Source organism: Leptidea sinapis, chromosome 25 (genome assembly GCF_905404315.1).
Source record: "Leptidea sinapis chromosome 25, ilLepSina1.1, whole genome shotgun sequence".
Taxonomy (NCBI): domain Eukaryota; kingdom Metazoa; phylum Arthropoda; class Insecta; order Lepidoptera; family Pieridae; genus Leptidea; species Leptidea sinapis.
This window is the reverse complement of record NC_066289.1, coordinates 7,992,592-8,011,680: the sequence shown is the minus strand read 5'-3', so window position 1 is coordinate 8,011,680 and position 19,089 is coordinate 7,992,592. Positions and strand designations below refer to the sequence as shown.

Genomic DNA, 19,089 nt, shown 5'->3' with positions numbered 1-19,089 from the left:
AAAATCAACTACAAGAATAGCAAATATTATTTAAGAATCGGAAGGTCTTCCAAAATAGAAGAACGAATAGTCAGCCATAGAAACTTACAAATTATTATAGCATGAAAATTTTATATTAATATCTGTCAGACATATTTGTGGCATTACTTGAAGCTGATGTTGTAATGCAACGGACTGTCTGTAAGGTGAACGCATAACCGATAGATAATTAGTTTATGCCGACACCTAGATAGCCTCCCAAGAGAGGCTATGATTGGAGACGCATATTCGCTTACAAAATCTTCTACCTTGGCCGGAGAGAACTATGCACTTCTAGACTAAGTCTGAATAACTGCCACTCACGAATAAAATCTAAAATACTCATAGTATTGACCTCAAAAAAATTCTTAATACTATATTGTGTGGTTTATCGTGAACTTCATTATTTCCGAGTGTTGGAAGATCATAGATCCTACCTTTTGGGGAACCTTTTTGTAGTCTTCGGTTTTTAAATTCAAGTTGTTAAGGCAATTCTAAATGTATTGCCCCATGATCGTCTGTTGGTGATTCTTAGAGACTAATTATTCCTTTTATAATTTTGACGATGAAGATGGAGAATCAGCCATATTATAGAGTAATGTGTTGATTGTTGGAGTTGTAGTGGATATTTTTTTGTGTCAATAAGGGACGAGACGAGCAGGACGTTCAGCTGATGGTAATATTGATAAGCCCTGCCCATTACAATGCAGTGCCGCTCAGGATTCTTGAAAACCCCAATAATTCTGAGCGGCACTACAACTGCAATCGTCACCTTGAGACATAAGATGTTAAGTCTCATTTGCCCAGTAATTTCACTAGCTACGGCGCCCTTCAGACCGAAACACAATAATTCTTACACATTACTGCTTCACGGCAGAAATAGGCGCCGTTGCTATAGCCATGCAAAAGAGTGAATTTGTAGAATGAATGTGAATCGAGTTTTGGCATATTTGACTCAGTTCAAGAATGTACTGAAAAAGAGCCAGCTTTAAGACTACCGAGAAAAATACATGTTGTATGAAAGGGAAGAAGGAATCCAGAGAAGTAGGTATGTCAAAAATTTTTTGATTTACTCGTGTAAGGCATTGAATATTACTGTTGCATCACTTTACATATATTGTAGTTGAAATCATTTGTAAAACGATGAAGCTATAAATTATTGATAAGAGAGGCAATAAGTTTCTTGCCACTTGCTGTCATTAAAGCTGAATTCTTTCCGTGGTGGCGGTAAAATAAAAAGAAAAGAAAACTTTTGACATTCATAAATGTCATTCCGTTGACCTATATGAATAAAGTGATTTTGATTTGAATTAAATATTATAGTGGTTAATAGAGCGGCATTTACATTCTCATAATTTATTCCTTTAGAATTCTTTATACTAGATACTACTACCGCTTCGGAAACAAATGGCGCTCTGAGAGGGAAATTTCGGTGCAAGAAACTCTCACAGCATTCTTTTTTTTTGCGCTCTTTTTGATCAAATATACAATATTGTACTGTCATTGCTATTGCTATAAAATAATCATAATCTAGTCCCAGGCTGTCGGATCACTTAGATATTCAGCTGTGGAGTAGTAGGATTTACATGATCTGTATAAGAGACCCCGCAAACTGCAGACTTTTGATCGGCCGATAGTTTGGTTGGTTTCTTAATCAGTATGAAGATGTATGAGAGTGCGCACATTATAACGATTCGGTATTGGCCGACAAAAATGTTTGATGGGCTACACGATTGCCTTGAAACTGAACCGTCAGCAAACTATCGGCCGACTGTTAAATAAGCGCTCTTCTAGGCGCGCACCACCTATTGTTTAGTCGGTCAGCCTCATCAATAGCCGATTTCAAACTAATAGCGAATCGTCCCTAAAAGTGTCGGCCGATAGTTGTCTAGTGTGCGCACTCATCACAGACCCAACTGTTTAGTCGGGCCAGTGTGCGCACTTAGCAGCCGAACTCAACCAAACTATCGGCCGATCGAAAGTCTGCGGTTTCCTTGGTCTCTAAATGTATAATATATTATTTATGTACGTATTATAAACAAATTATTGTTTGTTTGTTGAGGCAAAATTACAGCATTTAATTTCAGTTCTTGTTAATGTTGGAGGCATCTTCAATGGGTCAGACCTGAATGCTGATGCCAGCATGATTTTTTAATAATTTTGTCTGTGTGTTTATTGATTATTTCGGCCTATCTTCAAAACTGCTAAAACGATCTCGACAGGACGTTCACTGGTCTACTTGTATTTCTGTAAACAGGTTATGAAATTGTAGACAAAAAAAGCGGCCAAGTGCGAGTCGGACTCGCCCATGAAGGGTTCCGTAGCAGCATGTAACATAATATAAAAGTTATATAGAAAGGAAAATGATATTATATAATTTAAATGGAAAAGGCAAAAAATCTTTGCTAAAAATCATATAGTGCATATGAGCTCTCATCATTTATACGTATTAAAAAAAACTACTTACTAGATCTCGTTGAAACCGGTTTTCGGTAGAAGTTTGCATGGTAATGTACATCATATATTTTTTTTAGTTTTATCATTCTCTTATCATCCATAGATAAATCCACACATATGAGTTTGATGAAAAAAAATTTTTGAGTTTCTGTTCTAAGTATGGGGAACCCCCAAAAATTTTATTGTTTTTTTTTCTATGAAAATGTTAATGCTGTTTACAGAATACATCTACTTACCAAGTTTAAACAATATAGTTTTGGTAAAAAGTGCCTGTGACATACACGGACAGACAGACAGACATGACGAATCTATAAGGGTTCCGTTTTTTGCCATTTGGCTACGGAACTCTTTTAAATTTAAGCGGCCATGGGCGTTTGTCAAAATTAATAAGACGTGTAATACATACAAACTTCCTCTGTTACAGGATTCCTTATACCACCATCCGGTGCACAAGATATCGTTCATAGCGCAGGACATGATCGACTCCCGAGCATTCGGCTATATATTCGGCTCCCCGGATACGGGACACCGATTCTTCGGTATTAAGACTGATAAAGCTGCTAGTCAGGTAAATACATTTGGTTTTTGTATCACTTATAACTCTTTACAAGATCATATGATGCAACAAAGTGTCCCAATATTCTTAGGGCTATATTCCACCGGGACACCACGGTGACGCTATACAAATTTATAGAGCTGGTGTCCTTTGCGCAACCAGTTTGGTGGCACAACCAGCTCGGACGCTTGGTTTCGTATCACTTTATGTTAACTCGTAACAAGATCAGAAGATGCAACAAAGTGTCCCAATATTCTAAGGGCTATATTCCACCGGGACACCACGGTGACGCTATACAAATTTATAGAGCTGGTGTCCTTTGCGCAACCAGTTTGGTGGCACAACCAGCTCGGACGCTTGGTTTCGTATCACTTTATGTTAACTCTACAAGATCAGATGATGCAACAACGTGTCCCAATATTCTTAGGGCTATATTCCACTCGGACACCACGGTGTCGCTATACATATATATACGTTTATATATTACATTATATATATATGTTTGGTGGCGCGACCAGCTCGGACGCGTCATAGCCGCCGGCTAGTCTATGGGTACCACAACGGCGCCTATTTCAGCCGTGAAGCAGTAATGTGTTAACATTACTGTGATTCTGTCTGAAGGGCGCCGTAGCTAGTGAAATTACTGGGCAAATGAGACTTAACATCTTATGTCTAAAGGTGACGAACGCAATTGTAGTGCCGCTAAGAATTTTTGGGTTTTTCAAGAATCCTGAGCGGCACTGCATTGTAATGGGCATCAGCTGAACGTCCTACTCGTCTCGTCCCTTATTTTCATAAAAAAATGACTGGTGTCTGTATGGTGTCTAATTTGGTAGCTTACGGACGTCACGGTGGCGCGTCACTGGTTGAGGCACCGTGGTGTCTCGGTGAAATATAACGCGGCCCGTCTCCCACCAATTGTCAATGACAAGTTGTTGTTGGAGTTAAATAATGATAGTTTGAGAATCATTTTGGAAGTAAAACGCACCTGTCAAAATTAATTGCTACTACTTATATTACAAATAGCCAATGTTTCTAGTAATCTTAAACTCATTCGATGATTTTCATAGTTGAGACTAACCTATCGAAACAGGGCTTTCTACAAAAACCGAAATTGAAAATTTGATATTCGTTTCCGTTTCCATTCCACAAAGAGCTAATTTTTTTTTACAGGCAGTTAAAATAAATTAGTTGTATAAGCGCGTGCGCGTGCGCAGGAAAATATATGATATTAAAAATTAAAATTAGTCATGGCGAAACAATAGACAGACATATCTGAGTTTCGTGTGTTCGCTCGGCGTTTGGTAAATGAATGCGTTACACCGAGTACTTTGATGCAATGCGACTATGCCGGTGACAATTCGACATTGTGACATTATGGTTAGCCGGCGCGAGACACAATTGGTATTAGATCACATACTAATGCGTCTGTTGTCTATAGTTATCTTTCTATTATCCGACAGGAATCTAATTGCATAATAATTTGCCATAATAAAAATTACAACAAAGAGAATAAACAATTTCAGCGCAAATTATCGTGTGAAATGAAGTATATGACAATTATTATGGATAGCGATAGATGGACGAAAAAATTTGCCGCGATGTTAGAAAAGTTTCACTTTAATCTATATATATAAAAATGAATTGCTGTTCGTTAGTCTCGCTAAAACTCGAAAACGGCTGGACCGATTTGTTTATTGTGTTATTTGTGGAAGTCCAGAGAAGGTTTAAAAGGTGAATAAATATGTAAATGCTGGGAATTAAATAACAAGTATTTTGTTTTTCCTTTGTTGTGTCCCCAGTCGTTCAGAAATCAAATTGAAAGAATAGTTTAAAATGAATAACTACTTAGAATTTTTATAGCTTTCTAACTTTCTCACGAGGTAAAACATATACTTAATTTTAGCCAACTATAGTTGGCAGATTAACTGTGGATGGAACAGAGTTATATGCAAGATGGCAATTGAATAAAATAATGATTGAAGTACGATACATTTTATGTACGATTTGATAATATTTGGTAGGTCTGAGAATCGGTCGTCATCAAATTTTTATACCCCAAATATTTTAATTATTGACTTTTTTCTTATTACTTGTGGCAATACAACGTTAGCTGGGTCAGCTAGTAATAAATAATTTTGATATTATAATATTGCTGTCATACCAGACCTCGCTGTGAGACAAGGCTTACTGTTTCATTTGAATAGTATTACAAAAATGCATTTTTTTTACATCTACGAATTTATATTATGCTATAAAGTATCGCTGTATACTAAAGATAACCGTAAAAACAAGAGGTGTATGAAGAGTTGAAAGAAAAGAAACGGAACATAGCGTCCGATAGGTTATGTTTGCTGTTTTGATTAAAGATATAACTTCGGTAGTAGGGCATTGAAGAGATCAACAAACTGATATCAACAAAGGCCAAGAAGAAAGGCGAAGATAAGAGTTAGAACAGTAGCGTAACTCAGCGGTATCCTTAAGGCGACACTAAATGCCAGCGACCTTGAGCGATATGAGTTCACGGCTTCCGGCCCGCTATCTATGTAACTAAGACAATATTTTCAATATTCTTGCGTGGAAAACAGTTTATATGCTTACAATCCTCGTTATTCACTACTAATCTGAATAAATGAACCTGCACAAAAAAGTACAAGCTATAATAATAACTTCTCTGAGAGAAGTACCAAAAAAATGCATCACGCCATGCCAAAAAACTTGTTTAACTTCAAAGAAAAGTGGTAGTTCAAAAAAGCACGGCAGTGTTAACTATAACCATATGTTCATAGCTCGAAATGCTATACTTTCACCACAAAACTTGTCTAAAAACACCATGTTTGCGTGTTTTTTGCTTACTCTTCGCCTTAAAATTGCACGCCTCGAACGCGAAGCGGCGAGGTTGTGCTTTATAACCGACCTGTCAAGGTCACACGATTTCCACTCTTTAAACTGCATTTTTTTTTTCTATTACTCTTACACATTAAAAAAGCACATCAATATAAAGCTGAGATACTAATGAATAATCCTGATACTTTTTTAAGTTGTCGAATACGTATTAATATAAAAAAAGTTCATTAAAAAATTATCGTGGACGTCCATTAGTCTGTGATTCAATAAACCGGCAGGGTACGGATATCCCGAGAATGACTTGACGAAACCACTTAAATATTTTTTCAGAATTAAGCAGAGAAGGTTCCTTTCGTAAAATCACTACTGTAGGCCTTCTCTTTTTTTTTAATACGCTGGTGATTCGATTTTATTCGAAATTTTACTTTAAAAAAAATATAGCATGAACCTTCGAGGCGTGCACTTTTGGATTTTCCAATTATTTATATCTACGTCTGGGCCGAGCGCTAGGGTTGGTACATACAAATAGCTTAGCGCAGCTAATTTAACTCGGACAGCGATCATTCTCGGCGTCTTACGGCGTGGCACTTAATAGTTTTGTCTCCCCAAGATTGCTTAAAGGCCGTGGAAATCGTGTGTATGTGTGCGTGCATCGATTCGGACGTTCTATTATGAAGTTAAAGTATTGTTATATTATCCAGTCCACTTACGATCAGCTGGTGACCCACTCACCATCCAAATTTATAAAATACTAGCTGACCCGACAGACGTTGTTCTGTATATAAAAAATAAAATAATGTTTTTATATGAATTTGTCAATAATATATCATAACATCAAAAATTAGTTCGTAAATTATGCACCCTGCTGTCGTAATTAAATTGTTTCACAGCAGAACTGTCAAACCGTGCGTCAATAAATTCTCTCATAGAAATTATGTATGGACACATCAAAGGAAAAACAAATTTGTTGTTTTTATTTAATTTTGCAGCATTTTCCCATTTATTCACCTTTTAAACCTTCTCTGGACTTCCACAAATAATTCAAGACCAAAATTAGCCAAATCGGTCCAGCCGTTCTCGAGTTTTAGCGAGACTAACGAACAGCAATTCATTTTTATATATATAGATTACATTGACGAAGTGATGTACAGTGCCCGTCCCAATATAATTGATTGATTACGTCGTAGAGGGGTGAATATTTAGATCGTAAATGGCTTCGTTAATTAAGTTACCCCGCACTATTTCGATGCTATTACGTTACTTTCGTCAACGTGTTTTTTTTTCTTTTTCATTCGAGTGAGTTTTGGGCTAAGTACTTATACTTTTTAAAAGAAAAGTTAGTATAGGTGCGAGATGCACTAGCGCACGATGGCTACCGTATCATTAAACAAGAAATAACAATTTTTTTGAACACTCAGAAAAGAAATAAGTTTTTAAAGTATTTGGCGACGATTTTTAATTCGTTAATCTTTGTTATAACGCCAATAATGAGTCCAATACATATTACCCTGGCAACATTTTAGCTGTCTTATAGCCTAAACACATGGTCAGATTTGGTCCGGCAGATCAATCGGACGCTGTCTGGTACCGGACCATATTCGATGATATGTCATGATATTTTTTCATATGACTAATATCAATAAATTTAAAACCGACTGCCTTAAAATATAAAGATCTTAGTTATGTAAGTTAAATATAAGAAATAAATTAATGTATTGTTGTATAGTTATAAATTTTATAAATCTCTTTTTTTAAAGTAGAAATGTATTTAAGTCGTTTAATATCATCATTTTTGTTTAACTCTTCATTTCTTTAATTTTAATTGTTCAACTTTGTTACTCTTTTCGCACGGGCTTTTTTTTTATATAAAATATGGATTACAATGTAATATCGTACAATAAACATTAATAATTAAAGAGCCTGAGGGCGTTCGCTTTAATCCCAGTCCGTGGTGTCATTAAGAAAATCGTTTATGCTATAATAACCTTTCCCACACAAACGTTTATTAACAATTCTTTTAAATTTCGTAACACATTTGTTTTGTACATTTTCTGGGATCATATTGTAGAAGCATATACATCGCCCAACAAAAGACTTACTAACTCGACCCAACCGAGTAGTAGGCATAACAAGTTTATGTTTGTCCCTCGTGTTAACATTATGAATGTCACAGTTTCTAGAAAATTCCTCAATGTGCTTATGAACATACAAAACATTATCAAAAATGTATTGAGAAGCAACAGTCAAAATGTTTATTTCTTTAAATTTTTCTCTTAATGATTCTTCAGGACCTAGGTTATAAATCGCGCGAATAGCCCTCTTCTGCAGCACATCCCCTGTGTACTTGCTAAAATTTTAATTTTGTAATGATGTGTTGTTGGTGTAACTATCTAAATAAATAAAATAATATGTCGCATTGTCTATCGCACAAAACTATTATTATAACCGTCCGGACCGTACCGAGTACGACGGTGGACCAATGGGTACAAGTCGCCCACCCAAATCCCACCAGACCGTTCGATGGTCCGGCCGTACCAAATCCGATCATGTGTTTAGGCCATTTCTATTGTATAGTACGGATGGACAGCGGAATATAAGTTATTAAGTTTCCTAAAAGGATTACCTCATTGTGTGTTTGTCAATGCCCCCTTTCTCGAGAACGCGTGGAGATGTAAGTTACAATTGACATTTAAAATGTCTGCAAAGGAGAATGGCGAGAATGGACCCGCATAATTTAAAAATTAAGGAAGCATCGTACAAGTACAAGTTTATATTAATTATAAACTTAAGTTTATAAGATGTTTATACAAAAATTATTGAGACGCTAAGTTATGAGTCATAAGAAATAAATTATTATGGTTTATTAAAAAATAAGTCATCTTGCACTAACGGAACGGTTTGCGCAATTGATTATTAACATCTAAGTTTGACATGACAGTCATTTTTTATTTGGATGTTCCGACACCATCAAACTATATATACCTACTCAAATCAGTAATTCACAATAAGATCATTATCGTTTTTTGATACTAAAATCAGTACCTTTAAAGGACTGAATTGTGAATTCTCTATTTAAGCTGCTTTCCAACCTTCCACATAATATATATTGTATTATCTTTTAGCAGACATTAGTTAAGCATTGACATAAGATACAAATTATTGATTGAACAATAGATATTGATTCATAATTTTAGGATTTATTATTCTTTTAGGTTTATCTTTTTTTTCTTCCACTTTTTTAATATTTACTTACGATTTGCTTTTTTCTTAGTTTTGTTATGTTCTATGATTATTTATAAGTTACCATGATGTACGCCACTTCTTTCAGTGGGTCCCAAAATACATGCATTCTCGCCATCCTCCTTTGCGTGGAACTAGGATTTCACGTTTATGGGGCCATAATATTTCTCCTAGCATACGGTACGGCCAGCAGAAAATATAGTCTTAAGTTTGGTGCATAGCTTCTTAAAGGTAGTTTACTAGATATCTATATTAATAGATACCAATTATATAAACTGAGTTTTGAGAAGCTTTCAGGTTTGTACCTAACTACTGGAAAGATAACTTCTTGTTTTAGTCCGATTATCCATAAAAAACATAATATTAGGATATCATCCCCACCATCTGATATATGGCGGTCTTCCACAGTGCGGTTTTCAAGGAGCTTTTTTCCACGTACTACAAAGCTGTGGAATTAACTTTTTTGTGCAGTGTTGCCGGGACGATACTACATGGGTACATGCAAAAAAAAGTGCGTACACCTTCCTTAAAGGCCGGCAACGCTCCTGTGATTACTCTGGTGTTGCAAGAGAATGTGGACGGCGCTGATCACCAAACACCAGGTGACCCGTACGCTCGTTTGTCCTTCTTTTCCATGAAAATAAAATTGATACTTAGATAACATCTGCATAATGTATTTTTGGCCATCAAATTAAATATTCAATTTATTAGATACGTAATTCGTATGATAATTGTTTGTCATTTAATTGTTAGATAATAATTATAGATCGCATGTTCCCCAATGGGTCACGTGATTTAAACTGCATAATATAGTTAATCAGGCCAAGGCCATATTTATGCTGTTTTTTGGGTTCCGTATGCGATAGGTTACTAGTATCTATTATCTCTGTATAGTTATACTGAAATTCGGTCAGAGTAGATTCTTCTATTGCCATTATAGTAACAAATAATAAAATCGAAAGCACATTTTAAATGCAGATTTTTTCATATTCCGTTTTCATAATTTGCCACGCAAACAAAAAATATTATTCTTTTATTCCGGCTATTTCGATGAACCACCGAACCAATCAAACGACTATATCAAAATCAGATTTCACACAAAGAGGAAGGAACTAAACTACTCAACAATTTGTTATTTTTTAAAGTGATAACACTCACTTCTGGGATTCATTATACAAATTCAATTTATAAACAAAATTTATGAACGATGCGAGACTCGAACCCGCGACCTCTCGCGTTCCGTGCGAGTGCTCTTCCTCTGAGCCAACCGCTCGAGTGACGTATCTCTCAGGTTGTGGCTTCACACTGTAAAGCAGTTCCTGTATATGTAGAAGAACAAAACAACGCGAGAGGTCGCGGGTTCGAGTCCCGCATCGTTCATAAATTTTGTTTATAAATTTAATTTGTGTAAGTTAACTACTATAATTATTGACATAATATGATCATGACTTTGACAATAACATAATTATTGGAATGTGCTTACAAAGGGTATGTTCCGATATGCACTGCGACCACTGTACAGTGTGACGTCAATTTAGTATACTGTGAAGCCGTTCCTTTATAGCCAGTTGTATTGGTTAGGTACTATTTAAAACGGAACGCAATCCCGTTTACTGTCAACCGCATTTTTTGACGCAGCATTCAAATGAGTGTATTAAAGTTTTCTAGTTCATTAAAGAAAACCGTTGTTGGAGTACTGTCAAATTAAAAATATTTGGGATTAAACTGTAGGTATTGTTTATAAAACGTTAGGCACTCGAGTGGTTTTGAATGATCACGTGATCAAAGTACTGCGAGTACCTTACCTCGAAAACGCCAGTGCTCACAGTAGAATATGGCGGCGATTTATGACGTCATATATTTCCCTAGGGTACTGGTACGCCAGTATACTGGAAGTCCGAACAGAACGATACTACAGTGATAGCACTGTGCAGTGCTCGCAGTGCATATCGGAACATACCCAAAGTAACCTTATTTTTTTTAGAAAAATAAATCGATTAAATGTTACCATCTTATATACAGTGAAATGATCCCAATATCGTATACTTATGTTTAATATATTAATATGTTTCGTGATTTTTTTTTAGCTCTCACCAATTCTATACATAATTACCTTTTTTTAAATTGTTTTATTCTATTTTATAATTAAATCAATGCTTGATTTTTTAGCTCAAGTTTCGTGTTATCTCTATAAGAATATTATTTAATTTATTATTGTATGTAGGTTGGTATTTTATGAACGATATTCAGATGCCTTAATTCGTTTAAATGTTGACACCGTGTTTAAGGAGGAAGTTGTCAATTGAAAGAATACTTTGTCAATTAAAATGATAGTTTCAAATCATACTTTTAAAAATTGTGTGTAAGTGGAACTGGAAGTGGTTTCATACTAATAATTTAGATTTGTTATTATTTTACGTTTTAATAACAATATGGTTGTGTTGAGTTCTCTTGGCAGGCTTCATCATGTTCGCTGAAATCATCGAGAACGGATCACCTTATTTTTGAAGTAAAATCTTCTGAAATCTAATGAGTTCGCGTCACCGACATGCTCATGGCGCAAAAAAAAAACTTAAAAAAATTAATTTGAATAACTATATATATACACTTTTTGAATGGATGAATTCTCGTCAGTTCGTGAGCGTCACCGACATGCTCATCACTGGCGCACGCGATAAATAAATAATTAATAAAATGAATATAAATAGTATATAATTAGACACTTTTTGAATAGGAACAGCACTTTTTAATCTCGTGAGTTCTCGCCACCGAAATGCTTATAGCAGTATATCTGTAGCTAAACAGCTGACGAATTGTGCAACATTAGTGCTGTGTATATCTTATAAGTGAAATTGAATGGATTTAGTGAAAAGTTTAATGTATATACTGTGTATTGTTGAAATAGTGTTATTGTTTGATATATAATTGAAAATAATATATACAAATAAATTGAAATTAATAATTTAATTGTTTTTTAAGTCTCGACAATTGCCAATGCCAAAAAATCGTAGGAGCCGCAACCCCACAGTTGAACAAACATACCAAGATTTACATATTATGCGGCATGCGGATAGAGCTTAGTTGGTAGAGCACTACCACGTAACCAAAGTGGTGCGGTTTCGAATCCCGAATCGTCCATAAATATTGGTTACAAATTTAATTTGTTTAATCGTAGAAGAGTTATTAGAGAATACTACTTCAACGATCTAAATGTACTCTACTGCTGTGCAAGGCTTATAAATCTGTAACGCGTACATAGTAGGTATATTTTTAATACCCGCAAATTGCAAATGGGCGCGGCCGCCATCTTAGTGACATTATTGCCTCACGGACTGCCGAAACAATCAGTACCGATGCATCAAATTATTAAGTACTGTCAATTAAGGGTTAAGGATTTTTTTACGTCTATCTGCATTTATGGTTTAGCTAAGTTTTTCAAACAAGTTTGAGCTGAGAAATATAAAGCGTACTCAGACTTTACTTGTTTTTTCTGAAAATAAGGGACGAGACGAGCAGGACGTTCATCTGATGGTAATTGATACGCCTTGCCCATTGCAATGCAGTGCCGTTCAGGATTCTTGAAAACCTCAAAAATTCTGAGCGGCACTACAATTGCGCTCGTCACCTTGAGACATAAGATGTTAAGTCTCAATTGCCCAGTAGTTTCACTAGCTACGGCGCCTTTCAGACCGAAACACAGTAATGTTTACACATTACTGCTTCGCGGCAGAAATAGGCGCCGTTGTGGTACCCATAAACTAGCCCGCATCCTGTGCAAAGGAGCCTCACACTGGTACTTACTTAAAAACTACAAACTTAGCTGAGCAAAATCTAAGTACGCTCTATTGATTTCAAATATGGCCTATACTTTCATTCCGTACCTTCTTGGGCTACACATTTGAAAGCTGTTGTTGTTTGACAGAAATGACAGTATTTCTTTCTTTCAAATACAAAATACGCGTTTAACTATTTAAGTTTAGGCTATTTCTCTTAATAAGTCATAAGTAGCTAAATACATTTTTGAAATATTTATAGGTAGTTATAGCAATGAGGGACCTATTTCAAGTTGTGTTCGAGCTGAAGAAGAAAGAGATAGAGATGGCGAAGCAACAGCTGGAGGGGAAGACACTCACAAGCAGCCTGCTGAGGCACCCGCCCTCCACGATAATAGAAACTAAATCTAAGGTAACCTTTCTCCTGTCATACATCCACAAGTATTTACTTGCTGAGTGAAAATAGTGCATCTTAGATTAAGGATTGGTCTCCGCTCAGCTCCAACTAGATACCGCCCCACCTAAGAACAATAGCTTTTTAATTACGGCAAATATTAGATGCCTGTGTGCGTGGCATCTTGACACTCAATGGCATCTGTCAAATTTTGTTACATACGCTTCATAATCTGCTTTATAGATAACCCCACTTGGGAATTTGTATTAGTTGCTGCATTTTGTGACTACGCCTGCGGTATCTAGTTGGAGCGCAGCGGAGGCCAATCCTTAATCTAAGTAGTGCATGTTTTCTTTTTATGCAATAGCGGCATCCTTTTCTGTTGCCAAGCAGTAGTGTACAATCACTAATGGCATAAAAGGCATTTATTTTCTCATTTTTAAGTCATTTCTAATATACAAGACACTACTATCGCTTCAGAAACATATGGCGCTCTGAGAGAGAAGAAGCGGCGCATGAAACTCTGCCGGAATTGCTTTTTTTTCGGTCATTGTGTTTCTGTGTAAAGAGAGTAATAGTTAGAATGAATTTAGTGGGCTAAATAGACTAAACATTAGCTTATGTCTCAAAGTGACGAGCGCAATTGTGATGCCGTTCAGAATCCTGAACGGTACAGCATTGTCATGGGCAGAGCGTATCAGTTAACATCAGGCCATATGTATACGAAAGCTTGTTTTCTTTTCTCTTCCATAAAAAAACGAAAGGTTCTGTAAAGTTATAGCTAACCTGCGACATCAGTCACATAACACAAAATAGCTCAAACAATCTTCTCAATAATAAATCCAGTATCCTGATGTTTATTCCCTGTGAACTCCTAAACTAATGAACGGATTTTGATTGGGTTTACTTCATGGAGTACAGTTTAGTCCAACTCGTTAAAAGGCATTTATTTTCTCAAAATTGATTCCTTTAGAATTCCTTTTGATGTCATTTCTAATAACTACTAGATACTACTACCGCTTCGAAAACAAATAGCGCTCTGAGAGAGAAGAAGTGGCACAAGAAACGCTCCCAGCATTCTTTTTTTGCGCTCTTTTCAATAAAAATATACAATCATGTCTATCGCTATAAAATAATCACAATCTTGTCCCAGGCTGTCCGATTATTTAGATATTCAGCAGTGGAGTAATAGGATTTACGACAGAGCCATTTTTTTTTATAAAACATTTAAATTTATTTATAGATAATGCCTGAACAGTGGCTGGGACTTTATTATAGAAGTGTATACATATACCCTTAAAGCTATTATCTATCTTATGAAGCCTACTAGAATTAGTTACAAGCAATCCCTTATTTCTAGTGTTATAATAATGAAAATCACTATTAAGAGCAAAAAGGTGACGATTTTTGTGAACGTATATTAAATTTTCGTTTTTATTTGAGACACATAATTATTTTTATTTCCAATATTTGTATTGTATGGACATATTTTCTATGAGAGAATTTATTGACAGTTGTGCTGTGAAACAATTATATTATAACAACAGGGAGCATGTTATACGAAATAATTCTTGATGTTATGAAATATTATTGACAAATTTATAAAAAAGAAGTATTTTATTTATTATGAACAACGTCTGTCGGGGCAGCTAGTTGATAAATAAATTTACGTTCAAATTCTCTCAGTTGTAAATAAATGATTGTGTGAGATATAATGTTTACAAATTTCCACGGCACATGTCGCGTACATCAGTACATTAGAACATCACCTCACTCAATTTGTGCTAGGATGCTGTACAAAGAGGGATGGTCCTGTCGCGTTTTTGGTTACATCCAGTTTGTGAGGAGTGGATATCTTCGTTTGATAGAAGCGGTGGCTGAGATTAATGTTAGTTTTAAAATAATTTGTTTTGTAATTCTCACTTATTGAAGAGATAACAAGTCTGGAAAAGTCATTAATTTGAATGAGTCTTAAGTGAACGGAAATCGTCTACATCATAGTGTCTCAACCTTATTTTGCTCACCGCCCACTTTGAGAATATGTTTTTTTCTAGAGTATTTTCATGTATTTTTTTGCCTTTTTAGACTATATTTTTTAATCTACCCACGCCCCATCTGCGCCATCTCAATGCCGCCTAATTTTCTCTGGGTTCTACTGCCCCCCCGAAAGTCGCAAACGCCCACAAGGGGGCGTTATCGCCCACGTTGAGAACCTATGGTCTACATTATGTCTAGCCCTGTTAGGACTCGAAGGAACGAAGATTGTTTCAAGGAATGCCAAGCTTCGTACATAATATAATGCAATAGCGATAAGGTAACGGTGAATGCTGAACTGGCAGCCATCTTAAACAGTCCTTTATGGAGACCCGAAAAATCTGCAACGCCCTCTGTCTGTCTGGGAATTGTTTTATCATCATCAACATCAGCTCTTGTATAATTAAATAGTTTTAGTTAATATATTTTTTAATTCATTATTATTAAAATCAATGCTTCTTGATGCCTGTTATGTTGACTTGTACAATGAATATCTCATCAGTTAAACAAAAAGGCACCGTTAATGTATGTCCTCTGGATGTGGCTCACCAGGAAACTCTTTGCCAAACCAGTGATTTACGTCTTTTTTTATATATAAGAGAAGGCAAACGGGCAAGAGGCTCATACAATGGGGAGTGGTGTGGCAACCGTCCATGGACATCCGCAACACCAGGGGTCATAATGGGGTCAAGATGCGTGGCCGGCCTTTAAGGTGTGAGTATGTTAAATTCTTGAAGGACCCTGAGTCGTATTGGTTCGAGAAAACAGAAGCCGGTAATTGATTCCACAAAGTGGCTGTGCGAGGCAAGAAATTTCTTGCAAAATGCGCGGTTTTTGAATGCCAGACGTTAACATGATGCGGGTGGTATTTTGCATTTTGACGTAATGACTTCCGTTGGTGGAATTGGGCCGCTGGAATCAACCCGGACAGCTCCTCTGATAACTCCGATCTGCTTTGTAATTTAACTTATCTGCACAACGTTTACAAAACAATAATGTCAAGTGAATGTATGTTTTAGAGTGTCACTGCTGGAGAGAGTTCGCTGAGCAAACCTGGCGATGGCGAAGGCGTGGTGGAACTGGTGGACCTGGAGCAGGAGCTGTGCTCGCTGCGGCGTGGGCTCACCCAGGTCGAGGGACTCACGCCCTCCGACCCGTTCGGTGACTCCTTTACCACTCCACTATCGGTAAGTCATGCATTACATTTTTTACAATTGCTAATAAAATGCTCACAAAATAATTATTTATTTATTTACGGTGTGTGTGTAAGGTATTTACTTTTAAGTATTTGACGTTTGAGTATTTCTTTTTTGCGTCACTTTACACAATATGATTTGTAAATCGATAAAGCTGTAAATATTGATTTTAAAGAGCGGCAATGAGTTTCTTCCCACTTCTTCTTATTAAAGCTGAACCTTTTGCGAAGTGACTATAAATGTAGGTTGACCTACATGAATAAAGTGATTTTGATTTGATGTATACTAAGGACGGCATTCATTTCTTATGGAAGGATCACGGACTAGTAAAAAAATTAGGATTCCGTGTCACATTAAATAACAGTGTAGCACCAAAACAAGCCGATTAACGTGTAAATACATAGCCCCACGCACACACACTACTACAGGCCGATAGGCGGTGATTAAGTATTTGTGGCCATATATGGTTATTTTAGGGAGAAAAAATTGTGTAACTAGTATCCCACGTAACCGCACACACACTAGCATAACGGTGCTTCACTTGCTAATATCACGGCGCGGAGTCCTTCTTTTTTTACTTGTGCGTGGGAAGGATGTCTTTTTTGCGATGGCATCAATTTTGAGAAAATTATTGTCTTTATTTTTATTTTATAATTAACTTGAATTGAGATATTGAATTGTACAAATTGTGTTTATGAATTAATTGTAAACAACAGACAATTGTTCGTTTCATAATCCGGTTGTTTGGAATGCGTAAATAAACAATGGACACAGTTCAGTCAATTTACAAAAACAACAGTTAGTTGTGTTGAAGGTTGCTAAATACTGGTGTAATCATAAATTTATTTATTTATTTTGATGTACCAACAATAACTCAACTTGACATTAACAATTAACTAGTGTTCTAGGTTGGTTATTCTAATAAGGTAAAGTAATCATTTTTAAAAAGAATGGTTTAAGTAATTTGGATTTTAATAATTCTAATAAGAAACTATACAATGTGAATAATATTAAATGTGAAATTACAAAAATAAAAGTATGAATTAATAAGTAATTTGTTATGTTTTTAAAGTGATAACCCTCACTTCTAGGATTAATACACATTTAGGACGTTACGTCACTCGAACTGTTAGCTCAGTTGGCATAGCACTGGCTCGGAACGCCGGAGGTCGTAGGTTCGAGTCCCGCATCGTTCATCAAATTGTAGTACCACAATCTAGGACTAATCTGGGTCAAAATGCAACTATTTCTAGGCTCTGTAGGTCATATAACTCACTGTCCAAATCGCAGAACATTGATTTATTCATTCCGCTTGCTCATAAAAAGATAATGCTTAATTTACACATGTGACTTAGAAACCTTGTTTTCATATTTTCATTTTTATTTTAAATTATATATTACAATATTTTTAGTTTTAGTTTATAAATTGTTAAAATTACTGTCTTATAAGCGTATTAAAAATTATGAATGCTGTGGTAGCTTATAAGTGAATTAACTCTTATCCATATTATTATTATATTTTAAGTTTAAGCATGTAATGAGAGTAATCTGTTAGTTCCCCAAATATTTAAATAAATAAAAAAAAAAAATTATACAAATTTTATTTGTAAATTAATAAGTAGTTAATAATTTAATACAAACAATACAAAACTCCTTTGCACAGGATGCCGGCTAGATTATGGATCACTATGACTATGGACCACAACGGCGCCTATTTCTGGCGTGAAGCAGTAATGTGTAAACATTATTGTGTTTCGGTCTGAAGGGTGCCGTAGCTAGTGAAATTACTGGGCAAATGAGACTTAACATCTAATGTATCAAGGTGACGAGCGCAATTGTAGTGCCGCCAGAATTTTTGGGGTTTTTCAAGAATCCTGAGCGGCACTGCATTGTAATGGGTAGGGCGCATTTATAACCATCAGCTGAGCGGCCTGCTCGTCTCGTCCCTTATTTTCCAAAAAATTATCTGTTATGGTCGTAATTTTTTCTATACGACCTAAACGTGTCGTGCAAAATATCAGCGTCATTGTCTTTGATATCGTTAAATGTTGTAGATACTCTTAGGACTGTATTGTTGCACATTCGTTCTACAGTATAAGACTATAAATTGACAAAAATAATTATATTATGATAAAGGAAACTAATTATACTTACAGAAAGGACTTTTACCACCTCCGCCGGGCACTATTCGAGCGGGGCGAAGCCCTAACCGGACCTCATCTAGTCCCAGCAAGCCTTCTCTACCGTTCGATCTCACTTCGGTCGCGTCGGACTTCGAAGCCCAACCCGCCACTGTTGAAACCAACACTAACTCCGAAGCGACGGTAAGTTAACTCTGATACAAAGTGTATCAATTTATTGCACGAGTTTACCACTTATTATTATTATGTTATAAATTATATATCATATATGCGTTCCGACTATAGTTGGGCCATTACAAACGTGCGAACTGAGTCATAAATCAGATGAGTCATAAAAAAAATTATCAGATCTCTCGCTCGCACTGCTAGTGTTGTGTGCAACAAAGAAGGTATTTGTCGATAGTCATTAGCAGGTAATTAAGGAAAGGTTAAA

The 19,089-nt window shown here is 35.9% G+C and overlaps 1 protein-coding gene across 3 annotated transcripts in view; it reads left to right on the top strand.

Annotated features, from left to right (window-relative positions):
* The window catches only part of LOC126972002 (protein disabled), a 61,072-nt gene that overhangs the window by 15,977 nt on the left and 26,006 nt on the right, over positions 1 to 19,089 (top strand). For all 3 annotated transcript variants that reach the window (XM_050818525.1, XM_050818528.1, XM_050818526.1), the window contains 4 exons: positions 2,900 to 3,043; positions 13,154 to 13,303; positions 16,339 to 16,506; positions 18,672 to 18,839. In XM_050818525.1, the coding sequence (XP_050674482.1) occupies positions 2,900 to 3,043; positions 13,154 to 13,303; positions 16,339 to 16,506; positions 18,672 to 18,839 (630 nt within the window). The remainder of the gene's footprint in view (positions 1 to 2,899; positions 3,044 to 13,153; positions 13,304 to 16,338; positions 16,507 to 18,671; positions 18,840 to 19,089) is intronic.